We start from the raw sequence: 26,895 nt of genomic DNA on the forward strand, positions 1-26,895 counted from the left end.
AACTGCCATGGAGCGTGCATGTGGAATGCTGAGAGGTTGCTTTGAAAAGAAGAAAAGCAGTTGTTCAGAACTTTCCTTTTCAGCAGGTTACAGCCTCTTTGGGTTTGACCCACTTCCTGGAATAAAAGGTGAGCTGGAGGTTTTCTGTCAGTCCAGATCTTCTGTGTACTTTGATTTCTCTTCAGTGTTCCTAAAATACTAGGGAGCATCTGATAATCTTTGGGATTACCAATCTGGAAATAATACTGTTTCATTAGAGCTGGACAGGCTCACATATAACTGCTTCTGCCCAAGGGGCTGTAGTTGCAAAATTCAGTATATGATGCTTGCTTTGGGATTTTTTTTTTCATTTCCATTATTGCTGTGACTGCCCTGCTGCAGCCAGTGGTAGGCTTTGGCATTAAGAATTCATTTTAAGATATCTAGTGTGGTAGTGTGCTAAATTAAGGTGCCAGTTACAAGCAAAGAGGTTAATGGTCTTACATAATGTTTTCTTGAGGTTTTTGTCACTGCAGAATTAAAAATAGCAATTAGAAGCTCTGTTTCGTCCTAGTTGTGGATTTTTCTGTGGAAATCAATTACTGCAGCAACTGACTTTTTTTATCGAAGCTGTTTTTCCTGTTTTAAAAGCATCATAATTCAAAAGTTGAGAACTGATACTAAAAATCAAAGTTCACTGCAAGCTGCTTATATGTCTTTCAGTTAGTGGTCTCCTGGAAAGCTGTAGATCATTCTTATTTTATCAAAACTACTTAAGGAATGTAATTTGAGTTCCTCTGCATTTACAGCTTTTGTAATAGTTCTTCATGGGTTTAGCTCCTTGTGGCTTCTGTGCTTCTGTGGTTAACCCTGTAGCTTCTCTGTGCAGTTATTAGTTAAAACTCTTTAACTCTTGGCTTCACTTAGCTATTGCACTGTGTAGTCTGAAACAGCCAAGGCCGTGGAATATTATTACACATGCATCTGAGAACTATCTTAACGACATTTTTTTTTTCTTCTGAGAAAATGTTGCCACTTGTCCCAAATTGGAGCTGACTGTACCCATTGGGATTATCTTGCATATGTGTTAATCTCATCCTAAATCTCCATTCACAGAGATTGTGCCTCCTTGATGACGGTGTGTTCCTACCTGTTAAGGTTTCTGTTCATGTCTAGTCTTCAGTTTTTGTAACTGTGGAATTCATAATGCATTTAAACTGTGATTACTTTGTGAAAGGAAAACCCGCATCTGTTCACCTGCATGGCAGCGTAAGTTACTTTACATCTGTGTGCTATTAAGTGATGAGGGGAATGATTCCTGATTGTTTTTGTCTAGGGATCATTCAGGACTTGCTTCCTAGACCCCATTCAGAAGTGTCCAAATGGTGTCTTGTTGGAAGATGCAAACCCCAAAAGAATGGGTTTAATACTGTTTTCAAATTCTTGGTTCCTTGTGTCTGTGAAAGGCAAAAAAGGTTTACGTAATTTAATTTGTTGCAGTCTACTCCTTGGCTTTCCTTTTGAGGTGCCAGTGTGTTCTTGCAGTGCACTGCTGCTCCTCACTTCGTGAAAACACACCTGGGCTTAGCGCTTGCTGAGACTCTTTGGTTTAGTACTTGCTGTGGAGCTGTGAACCGCATTCGCTAGACTTGCCCTGATGTTTTTTAGCTTGTGGAGGTCTTGGTTTTCAGTTGTTCCATGGTTAAAAGTCTACTTCCAAGGGTAGTCGGTAGCCTGCGTGTGCAAATAAGCTGAACTGGTATTTGAGCAGGGAAGCCCTAAGCAGACCTGCAGCTGGGCATGTGGCAGCCACAAAGCAGAGTCCCCACCGTACACCACTGCCTTTCCCTGTTTGCATTAGAGATTCCATTTAAAGTCCTCATCTTTGAGCAGTGACCTTATAAATTCTTCTAATATCTCTCTGCTGATAGGAATGAAGAGACAAGACATAGTGTTAATGTGTAATATCGGTGAGCCAGTAGCTGAGTAGAGGTCTCCCAAGGGTAGGATTCATAATCCTCTTAAGGGAGAGGAGAGTCAAAGAGGCTTTAGGAGGTCACCTTTTGTGGGGTGAGAAACAATCCCTGTGCGAAGCTCTGCCTCTTTGTGATCAATTTCTCTCCCTTTTGCATATTTCATCTCACAGCAGTGGAAAATAGGTCTAGTTGAGTCTTTCAGGAGTCTTGACCTCTGTAAAACTCCTGCTGCCTCAGGTTTGCACAAGCAGAGACTACCTGCCAGAAGACAGCTGTGTGTATATGGGTTGATAATTTTATGTGACGGCATTATGAAATCTTACTGTATACAGATGCTAGTCTATTACTCCTGAGACACTTAAAGCATGCTTTGATCTAAATGAGACCACGTGCTTCTGCATAGCGCTCAGCAGCTTCACCACAGTTTTACCCTTGCCTTTTGTCACGTTGTATTTCACTTGTATTGGGGAGTTGTGAGAAGTTCAGGTGTCTAAATGCATCCTAAATGATGGCTTTATTGAATTTTCTTCATGTTTTAAAATTTTCATGTGCGTATTTGATATTTAAAGAGATGTACTTCCAATGTTAGCGACTGTCAGCAGCTTCTGATTTTTTGCAAGAAACTTCTTGCTTCTGATTTTTGATAGTCTAGGAACAGACATGTGGCATTTGCTCATGAACATACTGTTATCTTTAAAAAGACCTACATTTTTTTTGCAAGATTGTCCAAATACAGTAGTGCTAGAAACTCGTTGCTTACTTCAGAGGCAGCTGTAGCTTTAACTGAGTTTTGCAGAGGTGCATTGTGTATGGAAGTAGCCCAGACTGTTCTTTGTGTGCTGTCTTCCAAGTGGCAGCAAGATGACATCTTGCTACATCTCTGAGGCAAAACTAGGTCTTCAGGAATCCCCGATTTGATTAATGCTGTGTCCAGAGTTAGGTGTTACAATCAGTGACAAGAGCTAGCTAAAACAGATGTTGATCGTGAAGAAATGGGTGCCAGGCTGAAGTTGTGAAACATTCCTTATTCATAAAGTGAAATTCTTCTGAGAAGACTCTATAATGTCACTAACATGAAGGTATTGCAGTGCACAATGTTCGGTCCCTGGCAGATGAGGGGTAGGTACGTACGTGTGGCTTTCAGAGCTCTTGATGGCATGAGACCCCTTTCGTGGTAACACCGGGGACAAATTACTAGTTCTGGCTTTGTCTCACCTTTAGTGCCATTACAGCATATCTCGTGAGGCTTTCACCTTTCTGAGTATGACAGCACACAGGGAGCTCTGATATATTGATTGACAGCTACTCTGGGTAGTACCTGCATTGCAGGTGTGTGCATTACTGCTGAAACTTGTTTGATTATGGAGCACTTCACAGTAACTGTTGCAGTGGTTTCCTACCTGAAACCCTTTAGGTGGATCAGCCCTTGCTTCCCAAAAGTCTTGGTTGTACAGGAGCAGTCAGCTTTCTGAAGTGACTTTTTAAATAGTTTAATCAAGGTAAAGAGAGCCTTGGACATAACCCAGGCAGAATTCTAAGAATTCTTTGTTGTTCATGAATCAGTGTTGTTTGTATAATGTTGTTGTCACTGTTCCTCCTGGCTTTGCTCCCCAGTACTGCTTGCACGTGGCTGCTGCTGTTTGTCATGCCCTAGTTAATCACAACAGGCTATTTCTCACTTCCCCCTTATGTATTTTTAGTAGCTCTTTTGCTCTGAAAATAATGTTGGTAAAAAATAAATATCAATGGTGTGTTTGGAAAATCACAACATGGAGAATTTGATTTTTTTTAACGAACAATTTAAATCTTTTCTACAAAAGTGCTTTCATATAAATATTACATAGTCCTGTTGTGATATTTCCTTTCTTAAGACTGCAGCTTTGCAGTTGCTTTAAGTTGAACTTTACCATTTCCTTTCCTTACCTTTAGTCACAGGTTCTCACTTTCTTCTTTTGATTCTAGGGGGTTTGTTGAACCTCATGATCAGGTCTGTGAAGGACCTGATCCAGCTAAAAACTAAAGGTATTTTATTTTGTATATTGCTATTTTAGTTTCCCCACCAGATCGGGTACTTAATCCAGCTGTCTCCAAGAGCGCTGATGCTGGTGTAAAGATGATGTCAGGAAAGAGGTGAAAAAGCTGAACGATCTTTCTGCTGGGAGTAGCAGCTCATGTCTTTTTAAAGTCAGGGTGAGACTGTTCTCTGAGCCCATGGTTGCAGGACAGTTGAAGTTGAATGAAACTGGCACTGCTTCTCTTCTGCCTGCCCTTTCCCTGCTAGATGATTTTCCCCTTTACTTTTGTTGGGCACTGGCACTAAACCAGTTCAGGAAGCTACATTGGCGAAAACAACTGCCCCTCCCCTTCCCAAGTGAACTTTTTTGCTGGGCTAGTTTCTGAGCAAGATCAGGTGAGTGCCAGTGCTGACTCAGGAGAGGGGCGGGTTTGAAGAGTGCTGACTTGGATTTATTTAAGCTGTCATGAAGCTATACTCTGAGATATGTGTTAAGGAACAAAGGGTAAGATGTGCCAAATAACAATTTTGTTGGTTTTCTGGTTCCTCATGGATTGATGTGACATCTACAAAACAAGACTGCTGAACAGCTTGGAGACTCTGATTCTTGCCTTCTAGAGCAGACACAACAGAAACTGTAGAAATCTTGTTTCCTGAAGCAGTTTCTTTAAACGTGTCTCCTGTCTTGTTCTAGAAGTCAAATCTTAATGGTTATTCAATCTTTTGTGCCTTGTTTTCAATGAGAAGGCCTTACATAATGGTGTGTGTCTGATGTGGATACCTGTTACCAGCTGAAAGCAGAGAACTGAGAACCAAGTACTTTCCAGTAGGTTGCCAGGCAGCCATCAAATAGGAAGGATTTTCAGTTGGTTTCGTTTCAAACAGTATTTGAGCTGGTAATTTGGGAAAAGAGCCTTCAGTCTGTTTCTCTCATGGTTGTTTTTAAAGCATGCTAAGCATGTCTTCATTGCATAGTGCTTATTTTGGTTTTCCATCTTTCTTTTTGTATTTCCATGTTAAAAATCAAAATTCAGCTGCAATTGAAGAGTTGCCAAAACTGGAGATAGACTTCCTATTCTTTGAATGCCACAGTCTTCAAATCAGTGGGAATCTGGACATCACGTAGGCTTGAGTTTTTTTTGAATGGAAGATGACCAAGATAGTTAATGGTTACAGGATTTCTAGGAGAATCTTGCTTCAGAACTTGGCCCAAAGCTGTTAACTTGCATTAGTGACTGTTAGTCATGTTTTTATATTTATTTCAGCCTGCAGACTGCAAAAATGACATATAATCTAGGACAAGCAACAGCTTAAGGGAGCTCAGTAGCCATGCCTTCCTTACTTGTAGGGTACACATCAGTGTGACCTCATTTTGTCTCACTAAAGAGACCCTCCATGCGGTTGTAAGCTGCAGCAATAACGTACCTTACATGTTCAGTTTAGTAAATAATCCTGTTCTACAGCAGCCATGAAATAAGAGGTGAGCTGGGAATGCAAACATTGGCTTTAGGCAGGAGGATAACCATCAGCAATTCAGCCACCTTGTGCTGATACAACTGTTTGTACAGCTGCACAATAGATTGGGGATCTGACCTGGGTTGAAAAGTAATCCTTAAAAAAAACTAAACAAAGTGCTGGTTTATTTTTAACTACAATCGCTTCCCTAATTTGATTCATGATGAAGCTGCAAACAGTTGTACCAGTGCAGCAGAATTGAGTGGGAGGGTGCTGCTCATACTGGTGCAGCTGTCAAAGGATTGCCTGTGTAACCATGGTCTGAAGAAATAACTGAAGGAGGGATTAGAACCTGATGTAGCTTGATCAGTGTCAAAACTAATCTGAATATAATAAAGTTTGTTGTTTTGGTTTTTTAAAGCCAAGCAATTGGATGGAGTTTTTTTCATTGTGGGGATCACTTTAAAGAGCAACCAAGACAAGCAGTTGTCTCCTCCACAAAATCTGCCCTGTTTTACCAAGTTAGAGAGAACATGGTAGATGAATAAAGTATAAACATGCTTTTTTTCCTTGTGCAGAACAGGCTTTTGATGTATGGGTTTTGACTGTCATTTCCCTATGAGAGCTGGAGACCTAGCTGTTTACCTAGGTTTTCTTCCTTAATTCAGTGTTTTTACACATTCTGAAAGCAGAAGAAAATAATGAAGTGCAGGTAGATGAAACTTTTTTGCTTGACTTCTAATTTTAAATAAATTTTATATTTTGTTTTTCTGGGCAGGTCTTCTTTTTTGTCTTTTGTTTTTTCCTTATCTTCTGAGGATTCTTTATGAGATGGTGGAGGGTAAAGAGCCAGAAAACACTCCTTTACCTTCTTTGGCAGTCCACATATGGTCTGAAAGTGGGGTATGTGTGTGCCCTTGCTCTTGAGTTGGGGGAGTTAGCTGCTTTTCCTATTGCAGAATCCTCACTTTGGCCGCTTTGCTTTCTGTGTAGCAGCTGTAAGATGCAGCATGTTGACTGTTCCTTTCGGTTCCTGTCAACCACCCGCTCAAGCCTTCAAACTGGTTTTATTGCTGCACAAGTACTTCCCTTTTCTGGAGTTTTGGTGCTTTTGCTGGAGGTTTCCTCTTGTTCTTATGCAAGCTGGGAGGATCTTGTCCCTTCTTCCCACCAGCCTTCCAGGTATTTGTACTAGCTAGGAACCTGAGGGATACAAGCTTAAGGTGCACAGCTGCTTCTACTTGTCAAGTCTGTGTGGAGGTGGGAGTGGGAGCTCAAGCTCTGAAGGTGCTTGCACACCTTTGTGTGATGACAGCATCTTTCCAGCTTGGAGGCCAGCAATTACTCTGTAGGTCATTGGGCCAAACTGGCTTCCTTGGCTCTGGCTGTGACACCACCCAAGGACTTCTGGGTCATTTTTAACCAGGGGAAGGTAAGAACTTAATTTGGCAGGCACCAATTGTTCAGTTCATCCCTGTTGTTGCACAAACTGTGAGACTGCCACTCACTCACCTGATCATGGTGGATTCTCAGCTGTGTGGTAGGGCTGCCCCCCCCCCCCCCCCAGCACTGAGCAGTCCTCTCCAGTGCCATCCATCCAGCTAAGCTCTGTGCCTGTTACCACAAAATGACATGTTCCTTTTCTCTGCCAGCAGTGGCTTGCTGTGTGGTGTGTTTGTCCTCTGGTTCAGCACAAGCATCACAGCGCTGACTCATGCTCTTAGTGTCAGCATGGTGCATTTACCTGCTCATCTGTCCCACCTTCTGATGCTGTTGAGGTTGTAGAATTTGGTACCCACAGCCAACATGAAAGCGCAGTGTTTCTGAATGTGCTCCTCCGTATGCTGAACTCAGCATAGTTGTTCCATCCTCCTCCTATGGGGAGGCATTTGGATGGAGTTACCTGGATGATCGTGTAGTCCTTCAGGACTTTCTTGGGGACGTGGCTTGCTTATTTAAGCCTCACTGTTGGGGAAGTCTGTTACTGAAGAGCAGGTATGCTTTATTACCAGCATTAATGAAAACTTCAAACATAGGATTTTTGAGGCAGGTGGAATTGTTCCCTCTGTTTATTCAGTCTGGAAGTTGAGTTACAAATTCTTTCCAAGTTAGTCTTTAAGCCAAACCTCTTCAATGGGATTGATGTGAATTTTTTTTTCCCTTTATCTACCTGTTATGAAGTAAGGACTACAATTATCTATCAATGAGCCTGTTGATGAGTTTTCTGAGCCTCTTCACTAGTGTGAGTTTAGTAGGGGCTGTAGCGATAGGACAAGGGGTAATGGTTTTAAGCTAAAAGAGGGTAGATTTAGATGAGCTATTAGGAAGAAATTCTTTACTGTGAGGGTGGCAAGACATTGGAGCATATTGCCCAGAGAAGCTATGGATGCCCTGTCCCTGGAAGTGCTTGAGGCCAGGCTGGATGGGGCTTGGAGCAACCTGGTCTAGTGGGAGGTGTCCCTGCCCATAGCAGGGGGCTTGGAACTAGGTGATCTTTAAGGTCCCTTCCAACCCAAACCATTCTATCATTCTATGAAATGTATTTTCTTGGTGGGTTAGGTTGATTCCTTATGGTTTGTGACTGTTGAAAGTAACTTCTTTTCTTAAATGTCTCTGACTGTTGGATCTGAGAGTTGTGCTGAATGGCAGCATTTGCACTGGAATAGTTTTAAAAATAACCTGTATCCAGCAGATACTTTTTTCCCCTCTTTGTAAATGAGATGAAGAGAAGCCAGAAATCAGCTCACAGAAAGCTGAGCAATGAGGCCTCACAAGCACTGATCTTCCTTCAGCTCTTCTCTAGAAAGAATGTGTCATATTCTCATCTCTCCTTTAAAATGCAAAGCTGATATTGGATGACCCTGCTCTCCTAGGCACAAACTTGGAAGAAAATCTTCTGGGCTGGTACTGATAAAGCAACCTTTTGTTAATGTATGGATTCGATTGGTTCTTGCTGCTATGGAAACTCTCAGGCTTCAACTGGAGCCAGTGCTTCTGAACAGAGAAGGAAGGTGCCCTTTACTATGGAGGCAGGGTATCTTTGTGGCGAGGTGCAGCAGGATTCAGCAGCTCAGCTCCCTCTCACCTCCCTGCCTACTGGAGAGGAGAGTGGCGAAGACTGGACCAGGACTGAACTTTCTTCCAGCCTCCCCTTTGCAGTGACACTGATAGCAGTGACAAGGACTGGCAGGTCCCCAGGCAGCCTGTGCCCTCCTGCCAATGGGCTGCATTTCTCCAGTGAAGAAGGGGGAGGAGACCAGAGGAAAGAGCAGCAAGCGAACTAAATTGGCTTATATCATCTGTTATGTGCGGTCCCTTCCTGCTCTCCAGCCTGATGTTATCGCAGAAGTGCCAGCTTTTCCAGCATCAGGCTGAACAGGAATAAAAGCTGAAAGGGCCATCCAAGCCCTGGCTTTGGTTACTGTCACTTGCAGACAGCTGCATGACAGATGATCACAAAGTGTTGCAGAGCACCTGCTCCATATGTTGCTAAACCTGACAGATGTTCCCTGTGCACTGTTTTGTGCTAAGGCTTGACTTTTTTTTTTTTTTTAAAAAAAAAACACCCGAAGAAAGGGGAGAAGCTACTCCTGTAGCATGCCGGTGTGAGAAGACAGGTACTGTCTGTGGCCTGGGTCTAGATTCCTACCCAGGACTTAAAGTAATTTGTCCCCTTTTGAAAACGTGCCGTGCTTTATGTATAGGTGACAGCAGAAGGGCCTTTGTAATTACTGCTAATCTGGCCTCTTAAGAAAAGAGCTGCCTTTAACCCCAGATTTAGGCACTGGTTTTAACAAGTGGTTTAGGCATTCCAGCCTAGTTAAAATTGCATAGCTCAGCCTGTCTTCAGAAAGTGCTGAAAAGGCTTGGCTTCCGCTCCTTTCTTGGGAAGAGAAGAGGAGAAAATTCTTGGTCTTGCAGGCTGCTGGCAGAAGAGCTGAAGCCTTGCGATGAGTTGATAGAAGTATGGCACAAGGAGTCTTCCTTCAAATCTCTGGGAGACAGAAACATAGGATATGCCTAAAATTAAGCTTGTAATACAAGTCTGTATTTTCAGGTGGTCCTTTCTGAGTTCAGTCAAGCTCTATCTTAAAATAAGTTAGACTCTTTCCTTGTACATGCTTTGGCAGTTGGTGTATTTGTGCCCTGTTGTTGAGGCAGAAGTACTGGTGAAGGAGGTGTGCTTTTATTCAGCTCCTGGCATAGAGTGGAGCACACCTATTAGTGGCTGTTGTCCTCTGTGGCCTTCTTTATTGCAGTTCCTCCACCAGCCTCGCTGTGGGCATTCTTCTCAGCTGGCATTCTTCAGCTTTTTGTAAGACCTTGTTACACTTTTGATGCGTGCATGTGGATCTTATACCACTATCTGGCCTTGATCTGAAGAGCCATACTTGCCTTGGTGAGGGTGGTGTGTCCAAAAAGGACTGTATTTGGTAACAGTTCAAGCGTTGGACAAGATGCAGGAGAAGGCTCAGGATTCAAAGCTGTGTGCTCAGGCAGGCTGGGAAGGTTTGTGGCTTCCTGGATACCATGCTGGCCAAATGTTTCTGGTTACATCCTAAATGTTGCCACAGGTTCTTGGAGAGTTGTGTTCTCTGCCCAGGTCCCAGGGGTCATCTCCATTTTTTTGCTGACTAGACAGGCATGTCTCAGGCATTTGGGTCAGCTTTTGTGCTGACAGGCTGAAGGTGGGTCACCCAATCCAGCATGGCTAGAAAAGACCATGCTTTTTAGCATGGATGGTAGCTGCTGCTTCTCTTTGCTAACAAGTCGAACTCACAAGTAGTCGTCACCAGGTACCCATTGGCCAAATGCTATAGTCCTCTTGCCTATTATACTGGTATTTTGTATTCTTGTGCTTTGTTTTTGACTGCTTTGAGGTTTTTAAGGGAAAGCCCAACTTCTGTCAGCATGACCTTGAGGTCAGTGTTTATCCCTCACGTATGGCCCAGATCCAGAATTGTCAGTGGCCATCTGCCTTAGTCTTCAGCACCGTAGGTCCTGAGGGCTGGCCACGGTCCTGGGAGCCACAGCAAGGCAGTGCTGGAAAGATGGACGTGCAAGCTGCTTACAGTGTAGGCATGAGTCAACAGTGCTTAATGCAGTCAGCTTTCTTGCAGTGTAATATGTCAGTTTAAAATGTTTGTTCTCCTTGATATTTTGGAAGACGGCTTTACTAGTGAGTCATGAAGCACTGCCAGTGTTCCCGTACAAGAACACTTACAACGAGTGGGAACATCAGCATTGTGGTGCTGTCTGCAGTAGTTCTTACGCCCATTGCAGTGCAGCTTTCTGCCCCCACCTCTCAAGTGTGTGGTGATCTCTGAGGCTAGTTTCCCTTCACCTTAAGTTACACCATGGAAGAGGACACCCCTGCTCTTCCCACACCCTTCTTCACAGTGCCACCTGAGGATGTCAGCACAGGAGCTGGCATCTCCTTGATCCTGGTGGTGGTCTGGTGAAGACACTGGTGGCCTTCAGTCAGGGCTCAGTAACATTTAAGAAGTCCTCTGGCTGGGTCTTCAAGAGCACAGCACAGTTTGTTTCTGTGGAGAGGTATGTTACCTGTTGGAGGGTAATGTTGGCATTAAGGGCAGGGTTTACTCCACTTAATGGTTAGGAAGGGCAGAGTTACCTTCCTGACTTCTGGTTAGAGATACTTTGTGTGTTACAACAGGAAAATAGAGCTTACTGCTCTTTGTGCCCATCCTGCTAAAAGGCGTTTGAACAGGGAGGTATGCAGTTCAAATTCAGGGTAGGTACACTGACAGACAGGCATCTAAACTTAAATACTGTAGAACAAATTATCTTCAAGAGATTTTTGGGGTTTTTGTACAAGATTTTTGGTTTTTTTACTGGGGAAGATAATGGAATATGGGATCTGGTATGTCCTTTTGTAGTCACCAATAACTCCGCTCCTGAACCTTACCCCCTGCCTCTCATGAGTCTGAATTGATGGGTAATCTGTCTTGCCAACTATAGATCAGTTTTGGAAGGGGGATGCTAAACTGGCCTGCATGTTTTGCTGCTGTTTGAGCTATAGTGGTGGTGTTGGAGGACAGCATTGCTGCTGTTTGAGCTATAGTGGTGGTGTTGGAGGACAGCATTGCTGCTGTTTGAGCTATAGTGGTGGTGTTGGAGGACAGCAAAGCATCTGCTTGGATGAACTGGTCTCCCTCAAGCTGTTGTGTGGATTGTGTGCTGCGTTTTACAGTGTAATTGGAAGGCCTCCGAATTTTATAAGCCAGCTAAAATAGTTGAACCTGTGCCTCTGTTTAGCAGAGGAAGGATGACTAATATTTAGGCCTTCAGATAGTTTCTGCTTTATATTTGTTTGAAACTACTGGTATTTTTCTGTCTTTCTTTGTGGATAGTGTCCATTTTTAGTGATAGCCCTTTACTTTGAGTTAGTCTGCTGAAAAACACTAAGCTGTGTCTGAGCTATAGTGTCTGGTTTTCAAGCCCTGTAGATAGATAGCTTCCTCTTTAAAAATGTCTCTGAAATGCTACTTGCTATAAAGTATTTTTTCTCACATTCACTTGTAGGTGAGAAAATACCGGCTATATATCTGTTTTCTTCAGCGGTTGTGGAGGAATATATGGAGCAGCCATAACTGGGTTTGGAGACTCTCCTCACCTGGTGCCTGGCTCCTCTGCATCACAGCCACAGAATGGGTTTTTGTGTGTCTGTCGCTCCCTCCCAGGTGTGCCTGCGCATCTGAAACTAGTCATGCTGCGTTTTCTTGGGGGCAGTGGAGTACTTGGCAGTGAGCCTGGGGTCTTCTTGATGGCTACAGCCTGTTCTTATTGCCACTTTCCCAGGAGCCCTTGGACAAGGGCAGTCATCTCATTGATATCTCTAGGCCATGCAGTGGAGAAGGTCTGAGGGACTCTGCAGAGCTGGTGGCTGATATCCTCAGAATTTAGGAGGCATATGCTTCGTTGTTGCTTATCTTTAGGAAAGAAGGCTGCTGAAAGTAGGCAGGGGGTTAAAAGAATCTTGCTCTGGTGGCCGAAGTCTGCTTGTAGCCCATAGGTGAGGCACTCCTAAATTCAAGAGCAGTCTGTGTGGGCACAGTCTGTGTGGACATGTGTGTCTACCTAGGTGTTCGTGATCTCCATCTGAAGCTAATGAAGGTGTCTGAAACTAATGAGTCTGCTTAGATAATTGCGCTTCTCTAAAGTGTGGATAATAGCACTGCCTCCTGTCACTGGCAAAACTGGGACCCCGAGACATTTTGTGATTGGCTTTCAGTGAAAACTGGGACTGGTACCAGACCTGAGCATCACATGCACATCTCCTGAGTATGGCAACTACTGTTATCACACAGATGAATCTCTTATTTCTCTTATCCCGTGAAGTTTAAACTACAGGAAGGTGTGAAATTAAACTTGTCCCCTATGTTGTTTGGAATAACTGAAAACTCTGCTTTAGTCATTGGCAAAATAAAGGGAAACCAAATCAAAGACAAAGCTGTGTCAGCAAGGGGAGACTTAACTCTGTAAAGCACTGATCTGTTGCAGATGCTGGCACCTTGCTTGTTATCACATACTAACTACCATTAAATCAAACTAAAACATAAATGATACAAGCAAGCCTCTGCTGCTGAAATTTCTTCTTGTTGATAAGCAAATGAGAGGGAGGAGAGAAATCCACAGCATGTTTTTGTCTGTGGTACAATTTAGGCTCTGAGTTTAGTGGACGGACTTTGAATGATACCTTGAGGAGACTTTGATATGTGTTGCTACAGTTGGGGTTGTTGGGGTGGTTCTTCCACCCCCCACCCCATTTCCTGCCCCCACCTTAAAAGCCAGCTGAATATTCACATTGTTCCCCTTACACTGAATGTAGTTGTGGTCATGTAACCACAAAAGGAAATGTTTTCCATTGGATCAGTGAGATGATTCAACTCAAATGTACGTACACTCATACTATCCCAAAATCCAGTGCGAGGGAGTGAGCAGGAGCGTGCAGATGAGGAGAGAGAAGCATTGTCCTATTGTGGGGAGCTTTTGAGTTAGATTGGGTTAAACGTTATAGAGTATCGCCCCTCCTGAATCGCTTGAGCTGCATCTCTCCCATGATTGAATTGGAGGGGAGGGAGAAGAGCCCATCTTCATCCAGAACATCCCCCTGCCTGGCAGTGTTGTGTAGCTGTGGAGACATCCCGTGGCCAGATGGGGAACAGCCTGAGCTGTGTCCCTTGTCCAGGCCTCCAAGATCCCTTAGTTCTTAAATCATCATTGCCCTCGGCTGTGGCTGTACTGAGAAACTGGAAATTTGATGAATTCGGAAACTCTAGTCACCGTAAGGTTCTTGTACCAAAGACTTTGGATAACTCATCGATGTGAGGAAATGCTGTTGTGCTTTCTCCAGCAGCCTCCGGAGTATGATCTAAGCTGGAAAGGACAAATTATCTGGAGAGAATTTGGACAGCGTTAGTTTTCCGTTATACTGTGGCTGTGCTGGGCACTGAAAACATTGAAAGAGCATCTGTGTTCTCTAAAGCACTTCTAATCTCATCTGGATTTGGCCATCTCTCTTGCCTACCTCTAGAGACTGGGGACTGTAGTGCATGTAGGTTCTGTGAAAGCATCAGGAAATAGTTATTGTCCCAAAGGGCTTAGACTAATAAAGGAGAGAATCCCAAGTGGAATCCATTTGGTTACAGCATATGTACAGTGACAGAATGATTGTTTTATTACATAAGAGACTCTTGGAATAGCTTGAAGAGAAGCGAGTCAATAAAGGAGTAAACGGTGTTAAGAGTAGGAGGTGAACAAGAATTATTTAGTCTTTTAGATGTTAAAAATGCAGAGGCACAGAGGTGGAATTCAGATTCTTGAAATGTTTGTTTTGCCTGTGTCAGTCACCATTACTTATAGGCAAGTGTGGGCTTGGTTTTAATTGTGCTGTAGCTCAGGGTTTGTGCTCCGTTATCATGTTGCCTTACTGATAAAATGAACTAAAGGAAGCAAATTAAATGTTTTGAAGATGGGAGGCTGAAAATACTCTTTATCTCCTCCTTTCCCTCTTTCCTGTCATCACTATTGGAGAAGCTCTAGATGAGGCTGCCTCTGAAATTAGTGTGTGTTTACCTGTAGGATTAAAGAGGTAATGAGTAGCATTCTGGAACAAGGGGGATGTAAACAAGAGAACAGAAGAGGAACAATTATGGATATAAATAAATACCAAAAACTTTTCCGAGCCAGCGGGCAGTGAATGCAAGTGGTCCTCTGTTCACAGAAATCTCCTTTGCTTTTTCAGATTACTGTGAGGAAGTAGATTGCCAGGATTTCCCCCCTGTGGCTGCCTGACTGCTGCTGAGCTACCCCTCCCAGCCCATGTGGCTCTCCCCATGCTCTAAGAGTGCAACTGGTGCCCAACGCAATGTGTGTTTGTCAAACCATGGAAGTGGGCAAGTATGGCAAGAATGCCACTCGATCCGGAGACCGGGGGGTCCTGCTGGAGCCTTTCATTCACCAGGTGGGCGGCCACAGCAGCATGATGCGCTATGACGACCACACTGTCTGCAAGCCCCTCATTACCAGAGAACAGCGCTTCTATGAATCTCTGCCCCCAGAAATGAAGGAGTTCACACCTGAGTACAAAGGTGAGGCCTGGTGTCATTCCAGGGTGCAGTTACATGCTTCAAAAACCTGCCCTGTCGTTTTCCTGAGCTACTGATGTCTACTGTCTTCTGGTGTCGTTTCATTTGTTGTTTTTAATGCTCTTTGGCAGGCTAGCAATTTGATAGGAACACTTGCAAAAGAGAAGTCTTTTTCTGTAGGCATGCAGAGTTCCTCTTTCTAGACAGAGAATATGCAGTGTGACAGTTGTAGTCTGAAGGTTAAAGTTGTGGACGTGTAACTGATGTAATTCTACTAGCAAGTTATTGTCAATTGCAGCCTTGACCTTGAGCAAATGAAGCTAGATCATATACTGAATGTTTGCGCATTCCAGTCCCACAATTTATTGCTTCCTCATCCTATCTCTTTTATGGGCCCATATCAGAAAGCTGCTGAAGCAGGAAGCATTGCTTTCCCAGTGCTGAGATGGAGCCTTGTCCCCAGCCGCTTTGAAGGAATGGAATTTTCCAGTGTCTGTATCGTTGCAGGAGGTTGGCAGCTCATCCGTACCTTTCAGAAGCTTGATATGGTTTCGACCATGTGTGTTTTAGTCAGGATGGTGACACTGGCAGTTAGCGTTCTAGGGGGACTCAGCTTTCTTACTGCCTCTGCTTCTTAGTCACCATGTGGCATTGAGAAGACAGTGCTTCAGACAGCTGGGACCACCGTCTGTTCAGGGTCTTGCCGTTTGATCTGGCTGCAGCCTGAAGGTCTTGAAGCAGTGTCAGCTTACCTATCTGTGTCTGTATGCAGGTCATGAATGAAAGAACAATCTCAGACAGATGGGTCCTCTTGTACCCTGAAGCCACTCTGGAGCCATACGGTGCTCTAGTGACCCATCAGAAATCTCAGCTGAAGGCTGTGCAGTTACTAGAACAGATACGGTGTCAGCCTTTCCTTGGGATGTGTTTAAAACTGATAAAGCTGGTAGTCCAGATGGAGACACATCTTCTTGAAGTCAGATGCTTCTGGTAACCTAAAGGCAGGGGGGCGTGCACCTCCACCCTAGTGTAGGATCTCATCTGAGAGTCCCATGCAGTTTCCTGATAGTCCCAGAAGTTGTTCTTACTGATCTGGGGGAGGGGAATATTGGAGATGGTATTTCCTGTCTGAGCACACTGATGTTACTTTTAAGATTGCCCTTTCATGGAGATATCTTGAGAAGCACGTCCAGGCAGGCAGAGCACGTTGGATAGCATTTATGTAGTGACGTGCTGGAGTCTTGAACTGCTCTGAAGTTGTGTCGAGTCACCTGAACCTTGGAAGTATTATCATGTGTAGATAAGGAAAAAGAAAGGACGGTAACATGATGGCCTACATCAACTGAGCAGTGCAAGGTTTCCTCATGGTTGTGATGAATAATTTGATTTGGTACATCTAGCATCTGATACTCCTGGCAACTGTTCAATACTGGTGACAGGCTAATGAAAGATTGTTGTCATTGTAAGTTAGGAGATGACCCAATAGTCTCATTTTCAGGACTGGGGAAGTCCCAAAAATGCAAATGCTAGCCCTAAGTAGAAGTGTTAGCTGTCCTGCTTTGTGGCCGGCCAGCTAGGTACATTCAGAGTCTGCTGTGGAAGATCTGTACCTTCCCTTGGACTATGGTGCTTTTCAAGAGCCTTCAGAAGTCAAAACTGGACAGGATGCAAATGGTCCTGCTTGTCTGCACCTGGCTGAGGTAGTTTTATTTCCAGACCCCTGGGACCTTGCAAATCCCTTTTCTGTGAAACTGGCTGACTTGTGGTAAGTGGTGAGTGTCACCTCAGCCTCGGAGCTGTGTACTTCATTGCTCAGATGCTGGAGAGCCCCTTTAGCCCAGGAAGCACGCTCCTCTTTGGCCGGTAACAACCTTGCCAACAGCAGGAATGCTTCTGCAGGACATAGATCCTTACCCAAATGAACTAGGTATGTATTTCGTATGCTTTGCCCCCCTCAACATCTTGGTAGACTGTGCTTGACTTTCTCCAGTTTGGCGATGTTTGCTGAAGGACTGAACGGAAGGAAATACACCCCTCAGCCTACCAGCTGCTCTTTTGTCCTTCATTTCCTGTGGGTGGCAGAGCTTCCCCTGCTGCTGCCGACTGTTCACTCAGGTAGTGACGCAGAGCACTGTTTGGGGGATTTCTCCTCCGTGCTGTGCTAACAACATGTGTGTTCTTGTAGTCTTACTGCTCTGGATTTGCTTTTCTGCTTTGTGAGATGTGTTTTCCTTTCTCCTGTTGAACATTTGGATGCTAGTGGTTGTGTATTCCCTCCCCTGGGAAACTAAACTGACGTGTCACTTCTCTCTGGCAGGTGTGGTATCTGTCTGTTTTGAGGGGGACAGTGACGGCTACATTAACCTGGTGGCCTATCCCTACGTGGAGAATGAGGCTCTGGAGCAGGATGATATGCCAGAGAGGGACCAGCCACGACGCAAGCACTCACGTCGGAGCCTTCACAGATCAAGCAGCGGCACCGAGCACAAGGAGGAAAAGCCTGGCCTGGCCAGTGACAGCACTGAAAGGTAAAACTTTGAGGGCCCAGTAACAACGTGAGTGGGAAATCTCTCTTCCCCTTTCAACTTCGGTGCTTCTTCTGTTGAGGGCATTTTGCACTTCCATGCAGTGGGCAGACTCTTGCACTTGCTAGCCTGGCACACTGTGGCACTGCAGACCGTGTCGGGAGTTCTGCTGGGTCCAGGACTAACTCATCCACATGAAACTCTTCTGACACAGGGTAACCCTTGGCAGTTTATTGGATGCGGAACCAAAGTGTGTGGAGCAGATTTAAACACTCTTCAGACCACTTGGTTATTAACCCAGAGGTTTCTTCCAAGGGTGCTTTGAATATGGGTCTCTGCCTCCTCACACCAGCCAGAGCTCCCTGAGAAACAAATGTTCCTGCTTACTCTATCAATTATGATGCAGCCTAGCAGAGATGTTAAACCAGATCCTTGAGCGTGGGTCTGCAGCCCAGGGTATTAAGTGAGGATTTGCTGTTAAGAAGGTTTATGTTGTGTGAAGTGTGCAGGGAACAGGAGATGTGTGCAAGGGGAGGGTGTGACAGTTGTAGGTATCTGGAGAATGCATGGATTCTAACAGGCCAGTTTTGTTCTGTCTTCATACCAGCAGCATCCAGGAAATGAAGAGTCCCAGGGTGGACTTGCACATCCATTCAGATGTTCCATTTCAGATGTTGGACGGGAACAGCGGTCTGAGCTCTGAAAAGATCAGCTATAACCCCTGGAGCCTGCGCTGTCATAAGCAGCAGCTGAGCCGCATGCGATCAGAGTCCAAGGACCGAAAACTCTACAGTATCCTTTGGGAAGCAGAGCTGAGCGTGTCAGGTTGCTGCTGCTGCCCTGGCATTACACGTCTGTGCCCTGGGCAGCTACACCTGCATTTCCCTTGGCTTCTCTATCCTTCGTACGACCAAAGCTGCGTTACGTGTTTCTTTTCCCTATTCCTTCCTGCTTTCCATACAGTGACACTCATGGCTGACACTGATGCTCAGAGAAGCCGTGTTTCTGACTAGAGCCCATGTTGTTCTTCTCTTTGTTGGCTTGTTTTGGCAGCAGATGCAGGTCTACCCTGTTCAGTCATTGCTTGGGAGGGAGCTGTGTTTGTCCTTGTCATCTTTCTTGAGTCTTTTCCAGTTCTACTGTATCCTTCTGCAGACAGTGACCAGAACTGCACAAGTATGGAAGATACAAGTGAACCAGAGTTTTCCACTGGTGTTCAATGCTGTTTTCTCTCCTCTCCCTCAATTCCTAACTCTCTCTTGTTCTAAATTTTACTTTGTTACCCCAAGATCCCGTTCCTGGCTGGTAGTAGTAGTCCCAAAACACACTGCTTTGTACATTTGAGAATCTTTCTCTCCTTACGTTTAATATCTTGCCTGTAAACTTAAGCAAATTTTGCCTGCCCATTTAATGGTCAAGTCAGTCTCCTAAGGTTCTTGTGGAGTTTTTCACAACTGCTCCTCATTTGTGCAACCTTGAGTAACTTAGTACTTGGAGCAGATTTGTCATGTCACTGTTCACTCGTCTGGATCACTTGTTGAACAGCGTGGCTCCCCCCACAAAGACCCTGCTGGTGACTTTGGCTTTAAGGCCGGTCAGGCTGGTTTGTAGTTCTCCACATCTCCGCACATCAGCGTTGCGGTAGCCCCTGTTCAGTCTCCTGGTGTTACAGCAGTATTAAATAAGTTACACATCTTTTATTTTCTGTTTGATGTGTGATCTTGTCTCTTGGCATTTGTTAGAGAATTCTCTGAACTCAGAAAGTTCTGGCTTGGGAATCCCCTAAACTCTTCCCCAGTCACAAAGCAGCAGAATATTGACATCTCTTTTTAGGGAGCATCTTCACGCACCCCATCCCACACCCCTCCCCTGTAGGTCCTTTTGTACTTTATCTTTAAACTCTTCAGGCAGCCTGACTGGCTGCTTCATATGGCTGAAGATTTGTTTTCTCTGCTTTTGCAAATTGCTCCTCATGCTTTTGTCTTAAACTTGCCAGCTTGTGGACTTTTTTTGTTTCATCTGCTGGAGCTTGATTCTGTTTTCCTCACATAGAAACAAACTTACTTTTAATAGCTGTATTCTTCATCATTTTAAATGTGTGGGCTTCCTTTTCCTATGCTCAAATGTGTGCTTTGAGCCTCCAGCCTTTGTTTTTTTGCCTACACCACTTGCAGAGAAGTAATTTCTCTTTAGCTGTCCTATTTTTTTAATAACATTTCCTTATTTTTATGAAGTTCCTCTTTCAAAATCAAACATAGTTATTGCTAGATACTACTCAATGTTAAACTTCCTTGCAGGCTTAATCTAGCTGTGCTCTGGTTGCCGTTTCAGTGTAACATGAACTGTGCCCTGCAGGGCTACTCACGGCAAACATCAGGGTTGTTTTTTCCCCTTTGGGACAACCTGCTGCACTGATTGTCTTGGGTTTGTTCTGTGCTGTGCCCTAATGGAGGGTTTGCCCGTTGTGTGTGCTGGTAATTGAAGGCTCCCGTTACCCTTCTGTTTCCTGTCTTTGTAGCCTCCCTGGTTTCCTCCTGTGTCAGGCAGTGTTGCTGTTCTGGGCAGGCCAATAGCAACAGTACTGTGTTATTAATTGAGCCTTGAATTTGCAGTCTGTGGGGATTGTATTGTTTATCCATATGGTTAAATTGTTAATCTGATTAGACTTCAAGCTCTCTCTTAATGTATCAGTAATTCTTACTGGCATACCCTATCTTTCCTGACATTAGTGTTTTGCTCTTCGGTTCGCTCTGCTAGAGTTTCCCGTACACCTGCATGTGATCTTGCTGACTGTTGGCCATTCCACTTTCCATGCTTGCTTCTTCTACCAGCTGTCAAGGCCTGGGTGCCTCTATTTTTGGGTTTTACCCTCCTCTTCACCTCCCTGGGTGGCTCATTCTCTCTGTTCTTTGGTTCCTGTTTGTTTGCTGCCTGATCCTGTCTGATGCTGGCCCAAGTCCCTGTCTGGTGGCCTAGGGGAGCGGTGTCTCTGACAGGTGAGCTCTCCTTGACATGTCTCCCAGAGTTCCTTTTGCTGGAGAACGTGGTGCATCACTTCAAACTTCCCTGTGTACTTGATCTGAAGATGGGGACCAGGCAGCATGGAGATGATGCATCTGAGGAGAAGGCCGCTCGGCAGATGAAGAAGTGTGAACAGAGCACTTCGGCCACCTTGGGTGTGCGCGTGTGTGGGATGCAGGTAGGGATCCATGGGGTTGCAGGTCTTCACGTTCATTTTTGCAGCTCCATTAGACTTGCTATTAGTGTTTTCTGCTAAGCACTGGGTTAAGAGTTTCCCACTTCAGGTAGGTACACCAATGTTGTGCTACATGCTTTCTGTCTTCATTTCTAAGCCTAGAACAAAGGAACCCGCTTCTCCTGCAATGGCCTGCTTTATCCAAAGCTGTTTTGTTCACAGGCATTAGGGGATTTTCTAATAAAATTCTTCTTGTGGCTTAGTGTTCAGCCAGAATCAGGAGGTGTCCCTCTGTCGCAGCATCAGCTGACATTTGCTTCTGCACTGTACTGAGTTAAAAGGCTGCTCTTGTGGCTGGGCCCTGCCCACAGGGATTTGCTGCTGATGCTGTTGTGCAATAGCCTCTCCTTTCCCCACCCGCAGAAGGATTTTGTAATCCAGATCTCTGCCCACAGACTCTGAAGCAATGAGGGCCTCTCATCAATCACATGCTGCGCAATAACAGCAACACATATCAGCAGCTCCCGCTGATGGAAGATTGTCTGAGTTGCTGTAAGACTTTGCTTTTAAAGCCTCAGGTTCTGTTGTGCCATGCCTCTTGGGGACACTTGGACTGATTAGCCACCTTTTGGGTGTCCTGGGAGAGAACCAGTGCTTGGATGCCCTGGCTGTGCCTGTGGGCTGTACCCATGAGCTGCTTTGGGATTCGGGGAACCTGCAGAGCAGTTTCCTGCTCCCTCCTGAGCATGGTGGGGACAGAATGAGTTCCCTCTGCCGTGGCAGTGCAGGACAGCTCAGGGCTCTCTGTGTGTGGCCTTAACCTGTTGCTCCTACTTGACGTGTGTTTCCTTTGGTGTCCTAGGTCTATCAGCTGGATACAGGGCATTACTTATGCAGGAATAAATACTATGGACGCGGTCTTTCCATTGAGGGCTTCCGCAATGCCCTCTACCAGTATCTCCACAATGGCATTGAGCTGCGCAAGGACCTCTTTGAGCCTGTCCTCGCCAAACTGCGAAGCCTGAAGGCGGTTTTGGAGAGACAGGCCTCCTACCGCTTCTACTCCAGCTCCCTTCTCATCATTTACGATGGGAAGGACAGCAGGGCAGGGATGTTTGTGGAGCGCCGGCCAGAGATGCGCCTGAAGCGGGTTGACAGCTCTCTCCCAGAGAGCCTTCAGGATGGTGGCAGCATGGAGCCCAGCTCCTCAGCCCAGCCTAAGGTGGACGTGCGTATGATTGACTTTGCACATAGCACGTTCAAAGGCTTTCGCGATGACCCCACTGTGCATGACGGACCTGACATGGGTTATGTGTTCGGGCTGGAAAGCCTTATCAACATCATGGAACAGATGCGTGAGGAAAACCAGTAGCCCTGGGCTATGGCCTCTTATTGTTGTCCTGGTGGCAGGAGCAAGACAAGACCACCTACTACCACAGGAAAAAAGCAGACAACTTCGGTTTTAAACAATTGTATTGCTCCATTGTTTTTAAATGTACTTGGATAGAAGAGCTGAGGGGAGGCAGGATGGAAGAGCTCCTCATGCCAACAAGATGGTTCTGACCGCGCTAGCTCTGCTTTCTGGAGGAGGCTCTGTAGATGCCTGCTAGGTGTTGGGTGTCCCAGTTCTTTGCTCGTGGCATGTGCATTCTGGAGGGAGGACTGGACACAGGGAAGAGAAAGCTCTTCAAGGGGCTGGAGCTGTGGTGGGAGGAGCCTCCTGCCTCAGGAGCCCCGGGGAGAGCCTTCCCTTGGAAATTCTCCTGAGCCATTTGGAAAGGGCCCTTGACTAACAGTTGGCAGTGTCTGTGGGGCTGATGGTGAGCAGCACGGGTGCTGATCCCTGCGTTTGTCGCTGGCTCTGCCCTGGGGTTTGCCGATGGGGCTTTGCTTTTGATGCTGCCTTTTTCTGCTGTTTGGGCACTGTGATTTCCAAATACGGAAATAAAATGACCAAATGCACCCCCTGGCAGAGCTGCGGCCGGGAGGGAATGCCGCACCCCTGGAGTTGTGCTCGAGCCTGGGGCCTGCTTGCTCCCCGAGGGGCTGGAACGGGCAGGCCTGCATGCAGGCGGGCGGGGGGCTCTGTGAGAGTATCTCTGCCCTGGACCACTGACCAAGCAAAGAACTCAGCTCGTGGGCTAGCAATAGTATCTGTAGCAGTTAATGTGACCCCAGCTGTGCAGCGGGGCGTTTCGGGCCATTTCAACCCTTCCTGTCGTGTAACATTGGTCCCACAGGTTGTATGCGAGTATGTCCCTCCGGCACAAGGCTGCCCTCTTCCCCCCGGCGGGGCCTCTGCCCTGCTGCCCCTGCTTTTCTGGCAGGTCCGTGCATGGGGATGGTGGAAGAGGAGGCCGAAGATTAGGGCTGACCTCTCTGAGGGTCTCCAGGGGGGCAGGTAAGGGGGGACCTGGCTGAGTGGTGAGTGCCCTCACCTGAGTGCTTAGCTGTGCTTCCACAGATAAATGACCAGTTTGTGGATGAAAACAGCCAGCAGGGATGTGCTCCGCTGGCTGGGTTCCATCTGTGAGCTGGCGCTTTACCCATGGCTTCCCTTGATGAGGGCATTAATGTTTGATACTGTGGCCTGGTGGTACTCTGCATCACCCCCTGTGTTTCTGTGCTGGGACCCCCGATTGCTCCTTTCCTCATGTCACTGACTTGTTCCATGGCACTACCGTTACCCTGGCTGCCTGAGAAACTGCCTGGGTACCTGCCAGGCCAGGGTGGGGGTTATTGTTTGTTTGTTTGAAACTTCAGGAAAGCTTGTTTGGCGAATACTCGCATGTAGCATGTGTGCCAATTCGGTTTGTGCACAGTCTGCTTGGAAGGCGTTGGTGCTGGGCTGGGGGCCAGCTGTGGCTGCAGCAGCGGGTGCAGGTCTGTGGCACTGGGTGGGGAAGGGGGCAGGGAACGTGCCGGCTTTGTCCTGAGCTACACCTCTTCCAGGCTCCCAGCTACTCAAACACTTGCTGAAGCCACCGCTCCTCTCTGGCGCTTTATGGACCAGGACCTTTATTCATGCCACCCTGCCCTGGGTTACTTTTTCATTGCTTCTGCGAGTCGCTGCCCTGCCAGGCAGGGTTTGGGATTTTCAGGGAACAGGTTTGCAGGAGGGAGCGAGGCTGGCCCAGCCGCTGTGTTACCCTGCCTGGCCCCGGCCCAGCGCAGCCCCCCCTCTGCATGCCCTGGGCCCCAGCGGGCTGCGCGCGGGCAGGTGCAGGACCCTTCCTCGGGCAGCTCAGCACCCCCCGCCGCGCTGACTCCGTCCATGCCCCTTCCTCGCTCGGCCAGGTGCAGGCAGGGCTGAGGGGCGAGGGAGGGGGCGAGGGGCCCGTGCCCCCTGCCAGCCGCCTCTCCCCTTGGGACCGTCGTCGTGGGACTCCACAGCTTGTACATAGCCTTGACCCCCGTTTGTTTTTACATGAATAATCACCCTGTTTGTGCTTCACAGAGAACCAAAAACCATTAAAGGATCTGTTTTTGTCGGTGGTGTGCCGTGCCTGCCTCTGCGCGCTGTGTGCGGCCGGGGCCGGGGGGCTCGGGCTGGACCCGTGTGCGGGTGGCTTAAACTCACCCGCCCCCCGGGGGGTGCAGCTCTGCCCCTTCCCTCGCCTCACCGTGGCTCGCCGCGAGGGAGAGCGCCGCCCTGGGCTGGGTGCAGTGGGCTGCAGCAGCCACCCGACCTGGCAGCTTCCCGGAGGCCAGCGGGACCCTCTGCCCCGGCGCGCTGCGGCTGCTCTGCCCTTGCTGGTCTGCATCCAGCCTCGGGCAGCCGGTGCTGCGACGGTGACGCGGGCGGGCGATAGGACCCGGGGCGAGCGGCGGGGCGGGCGGCGGGGCGGGCGGGCGATAGGACCCGCGCGGCGGTGACGCGGAAGGCGCGCGCGGCGCTGACGTGTCGGTGCGGGCGCGGCGCGGCGGGGGGATGCGGGCGCTGATCCTGGTGGGCGGCTTCGGGACGCGGCTGCGGCCGCTGACCCTGAGCCGGCCGAAGCCGCTGGTGGAGTTCTGCAACAAGGCGCTGCTGCTGCACCAGCTGGAGGCCCTCCGGCAGGTGGGGGCGCGGGGGGCGCGGGGGCGCGGGGCCGCCCCGCCGCCGGCTGACCCGCGCTCCCGCAGGCGGGGGTCAGCCATGTGGTGCTGGCGGTGAGCTACATGTCGGAGGCGCTGGAGGCCGCCATGCGGGAGCAGGAGCAGCGGGTAAGGCTCTCCCCCCCGCCCCCCCGCCCCCCCGCCCCCGCCTGGCCCCGCACTCACGCTGTGCCCGCAGCTCGGCATCCGCATCTCCCTGTCCCACGAGAAGGAGCCGCTGGGCACAGGTAGGGGGCGGGGCGGGGCGCAGGCAGGACGGAGCGGGGAGACCGGGATGGGTACGGGCAGGGCTGGGGACACCAGGGGGACCCCACGGGCCGCAGGGTGGGTGTGGGCGGGTAGGGCTGGGAGGAGCGGGGGCAGCGGGAGGGGCATGCCGGCATGGGCACGGGCAGGGTAGCGGGGACCAGGGACATCAGGACAGGCACGGTTTGGACCAGGGACAGTGGGGCTGGTGATGGTCCAGGGGGCCTGGCGACCTGTGGGCCAGTGGGGAGCAGGGACGCTGGGACAGACGCGGGTGGGGCCGGGAGGCCGCGGCGGGCAGGGGGCTCACCCCGTCCCTGCATCACTCACGGCTGGGCAGCGGGGCCGCTGGCGCTGGCACGGGACCTGCTGGCCGAGGGCGGGGAGCCCTTCTTTGTCCTCAACAGCGACGTGATCTGCGAGTTCCCCTTCGCGGCGCTGGCCCGTTTCCACCGGCAGCACGGCGGCGAGGGCTCACTGGTGGTGACCCGTGTGGAGGAGCCGGCCAAGTACGGTGTGGTGGTGAGCGAGGCCGACACTGGACGCATCTGCCGCTTTGTGGAGAAGCCACGTGTCTTTGTGTCCAACAAGATCAATGCCGGGCTCTACATCTTCAGCCCTGGCATCCTGCAACGCATCCAGGTATGGCCCAGGGCAGCAGGCTGGGCCGGGCTGGGGGGCTGTGCCCCCTGCTCAGCCCTGTGCCCTTTCCTTGCAGCTGCGCCCCACCTCCATCGAGAAGGAGATCTTCCCAGCCATGGCGCAGGAGGGGCAGCTCTATGCCATGGAGCTGCAAGGTAAGGCCTTGCACACGGTGCAGGCAGCATGGGGGAGGGGGGGGTGTCTTGCTTGCACTGCCACCCCCACACTGGGGGCTGTCACCACACCTTTGTCCCCGCAGGCTTCTGGATGGACATCGGGCAGCCAAAGGACTTCCTTACGGGCATGTGCATGTACCTGCAGGCGCTGCGGGCTCAGCACCCCGAGAAGTTGCACTCGGGGCCTGGTGTCGTAGGGAATGTGCTGGTGGTAAGTGCCAGCTCCCAGCACGCTGACCCCAGGCATGTGTCACGGGCTCTCTGTGTCATCCCACTGCTGTCCTCGGTGCCGTCCTCAAGCTGTGCCCTCCTGTCCCCACACTGGCCGAGTAGCACGGGCTGTGCCAAGAGCTCTGGCTGCCCTCCCAGCCCTGGTGCAGCCCCTCTTCCTTCCAGGACCCCAGCGCCAAGATCGGGGCAAACTGCGTCATTGGCCCCAACGTGACAATTGGGGCCGGCGTGGTGGTGGAGGATGGAGTGCGCATCAAACGCTGCACCGTGCTGAAGGGGGCCCGCATCCGCTCCCACTCCTGGCTGGAGTCCTGCATCGTGGGCTGGAGCTGCTCCGTGGGGCAGTGGGTGAGGACGTGGGTGCCCTTGTGAGGGATCAGGGATCAGCTTCTGCCCTCCTGCCTCCTCAGGCTGCAGCTGAAGGGACGGAGGGATGCACCGGTGCCTGCAGGCAGGAGCAGGAGTGGCACCGAGCCCTGAGCCAGGGCAGGCATGACGGGGCTTCTCTGGGGCAGGTGCGCATGGAGAATGTGACAGTGCTGGGCGAGGATGTCATTGTCAACGACGAGCTCTACCTCAATGGGGCCAATGTGCTGCCACACAAGTCCATCGCCGAGTCTGTGCCAGAGCCGCGCATCATCATGTAGCGGCCCCCAGTGGGGCCTGTGCTCCTGGCTCTGCTTGGATTAAATATTTATATTTCCATTTACCGTTGAGTGTCATCTGAGCATGGCCCGAGCACTGGG

The 26,895-nt window shown here is 48.6% G+C and overlaps 2 protein-coding genes across 19 annotated transcripts in view; both read left to right on the forward strand.

The window, feature by feature from the left end:
• The window catches only part of IP6K1 (inositol hexakisphosphate kinase 1), a 39,299-nt gene extending 15,051 nt beyond the window's left edge, over window positions 1-24,248 (forward strand). For 8 of the 18 annotated variants that reach the window (XM_037383448.1, XM_037383446.1, XM_037383444.1 and 5 more), the window contains 5 exons: window positions 14,693-15,038; window positions 17,353-17,563; window positions 18,168-18,352; window positions 20,584-20,759; window positions 21,619-24,248. In XM_037383448.1, coding sequence (XP_037239345.1) covers window positions 14,816-15,038; window positions 17,353-17,563; window positions 18,168-18,352; window positions 20,584-20,759; window positions 21,619-22,128 — 1,305 coding nt within the window. In that variant the 5' untranslated portion in view covers window positions 14,693-14,815 and the 3' untranslated portion in view covers window positions 22,129-24,248. Of the gene's footprint in view, window positions 1-86; window positions 129-3,917; window positions 3,978-4,122; window positions 4,146-6,302; window positions 6,328-14,692; window positions 15,039-16,608; window positions 17,151-17,352; window positions 17,564-18,167; window positions 18,353-20,583; window positions 20,760-21,618 lie in introns of those variants that run through there. The other 10 variants (XM_037383456.1, XM_037383445.1, XM_037383450.1 and 7 more) reach the window with 10 other exon arrangements.
• A 399-nt stretch (window positions 24,249-24,647) lies between these two features.
• GMPPB (GDP-mannose pyrophosphorylase B) lies at window positions 24,648-26,859 on the forward strand. Its single transcript, XM_037384966.1, has 8 exons — window positions 24,648-24,816; window positions 24,882-24,962; window positions 25,033-25,081; window positions 25,441-25,742; window positions 25,819-25,897; window positions 26,002-26,129; window positions 26,315-26,497; window positions 26,665-26,859. Exons 1-8 carry the CDS (start codon window positions 24,688-24,690, stop codon window positions 26,794-26,796), a joined length of 1,083 nt encoding a protein of 360 aa, XP_037240863.1. The 5' UTR covers window positions 24,648-24,687; the 3' UTR covers window positions 26,797-26,859.
• The last annotated feature ends 36 nt before the right edge of the window (window positions 26,860-26,895 follow it).

This window comes from Falco rusticolus, chromosome 4 (assembly GCF_015220075.1).
Source record: "Falco rusticolus isolate bFalRus1 chromosome 4, bFalRus1.pri, whole genome shotgun sequence".
Lineage (NCBI taxonomy): Eukaryota > Metazoa > Chordata > Aves > Falconiformes > Falconidae > Falco > Falco rusticolus.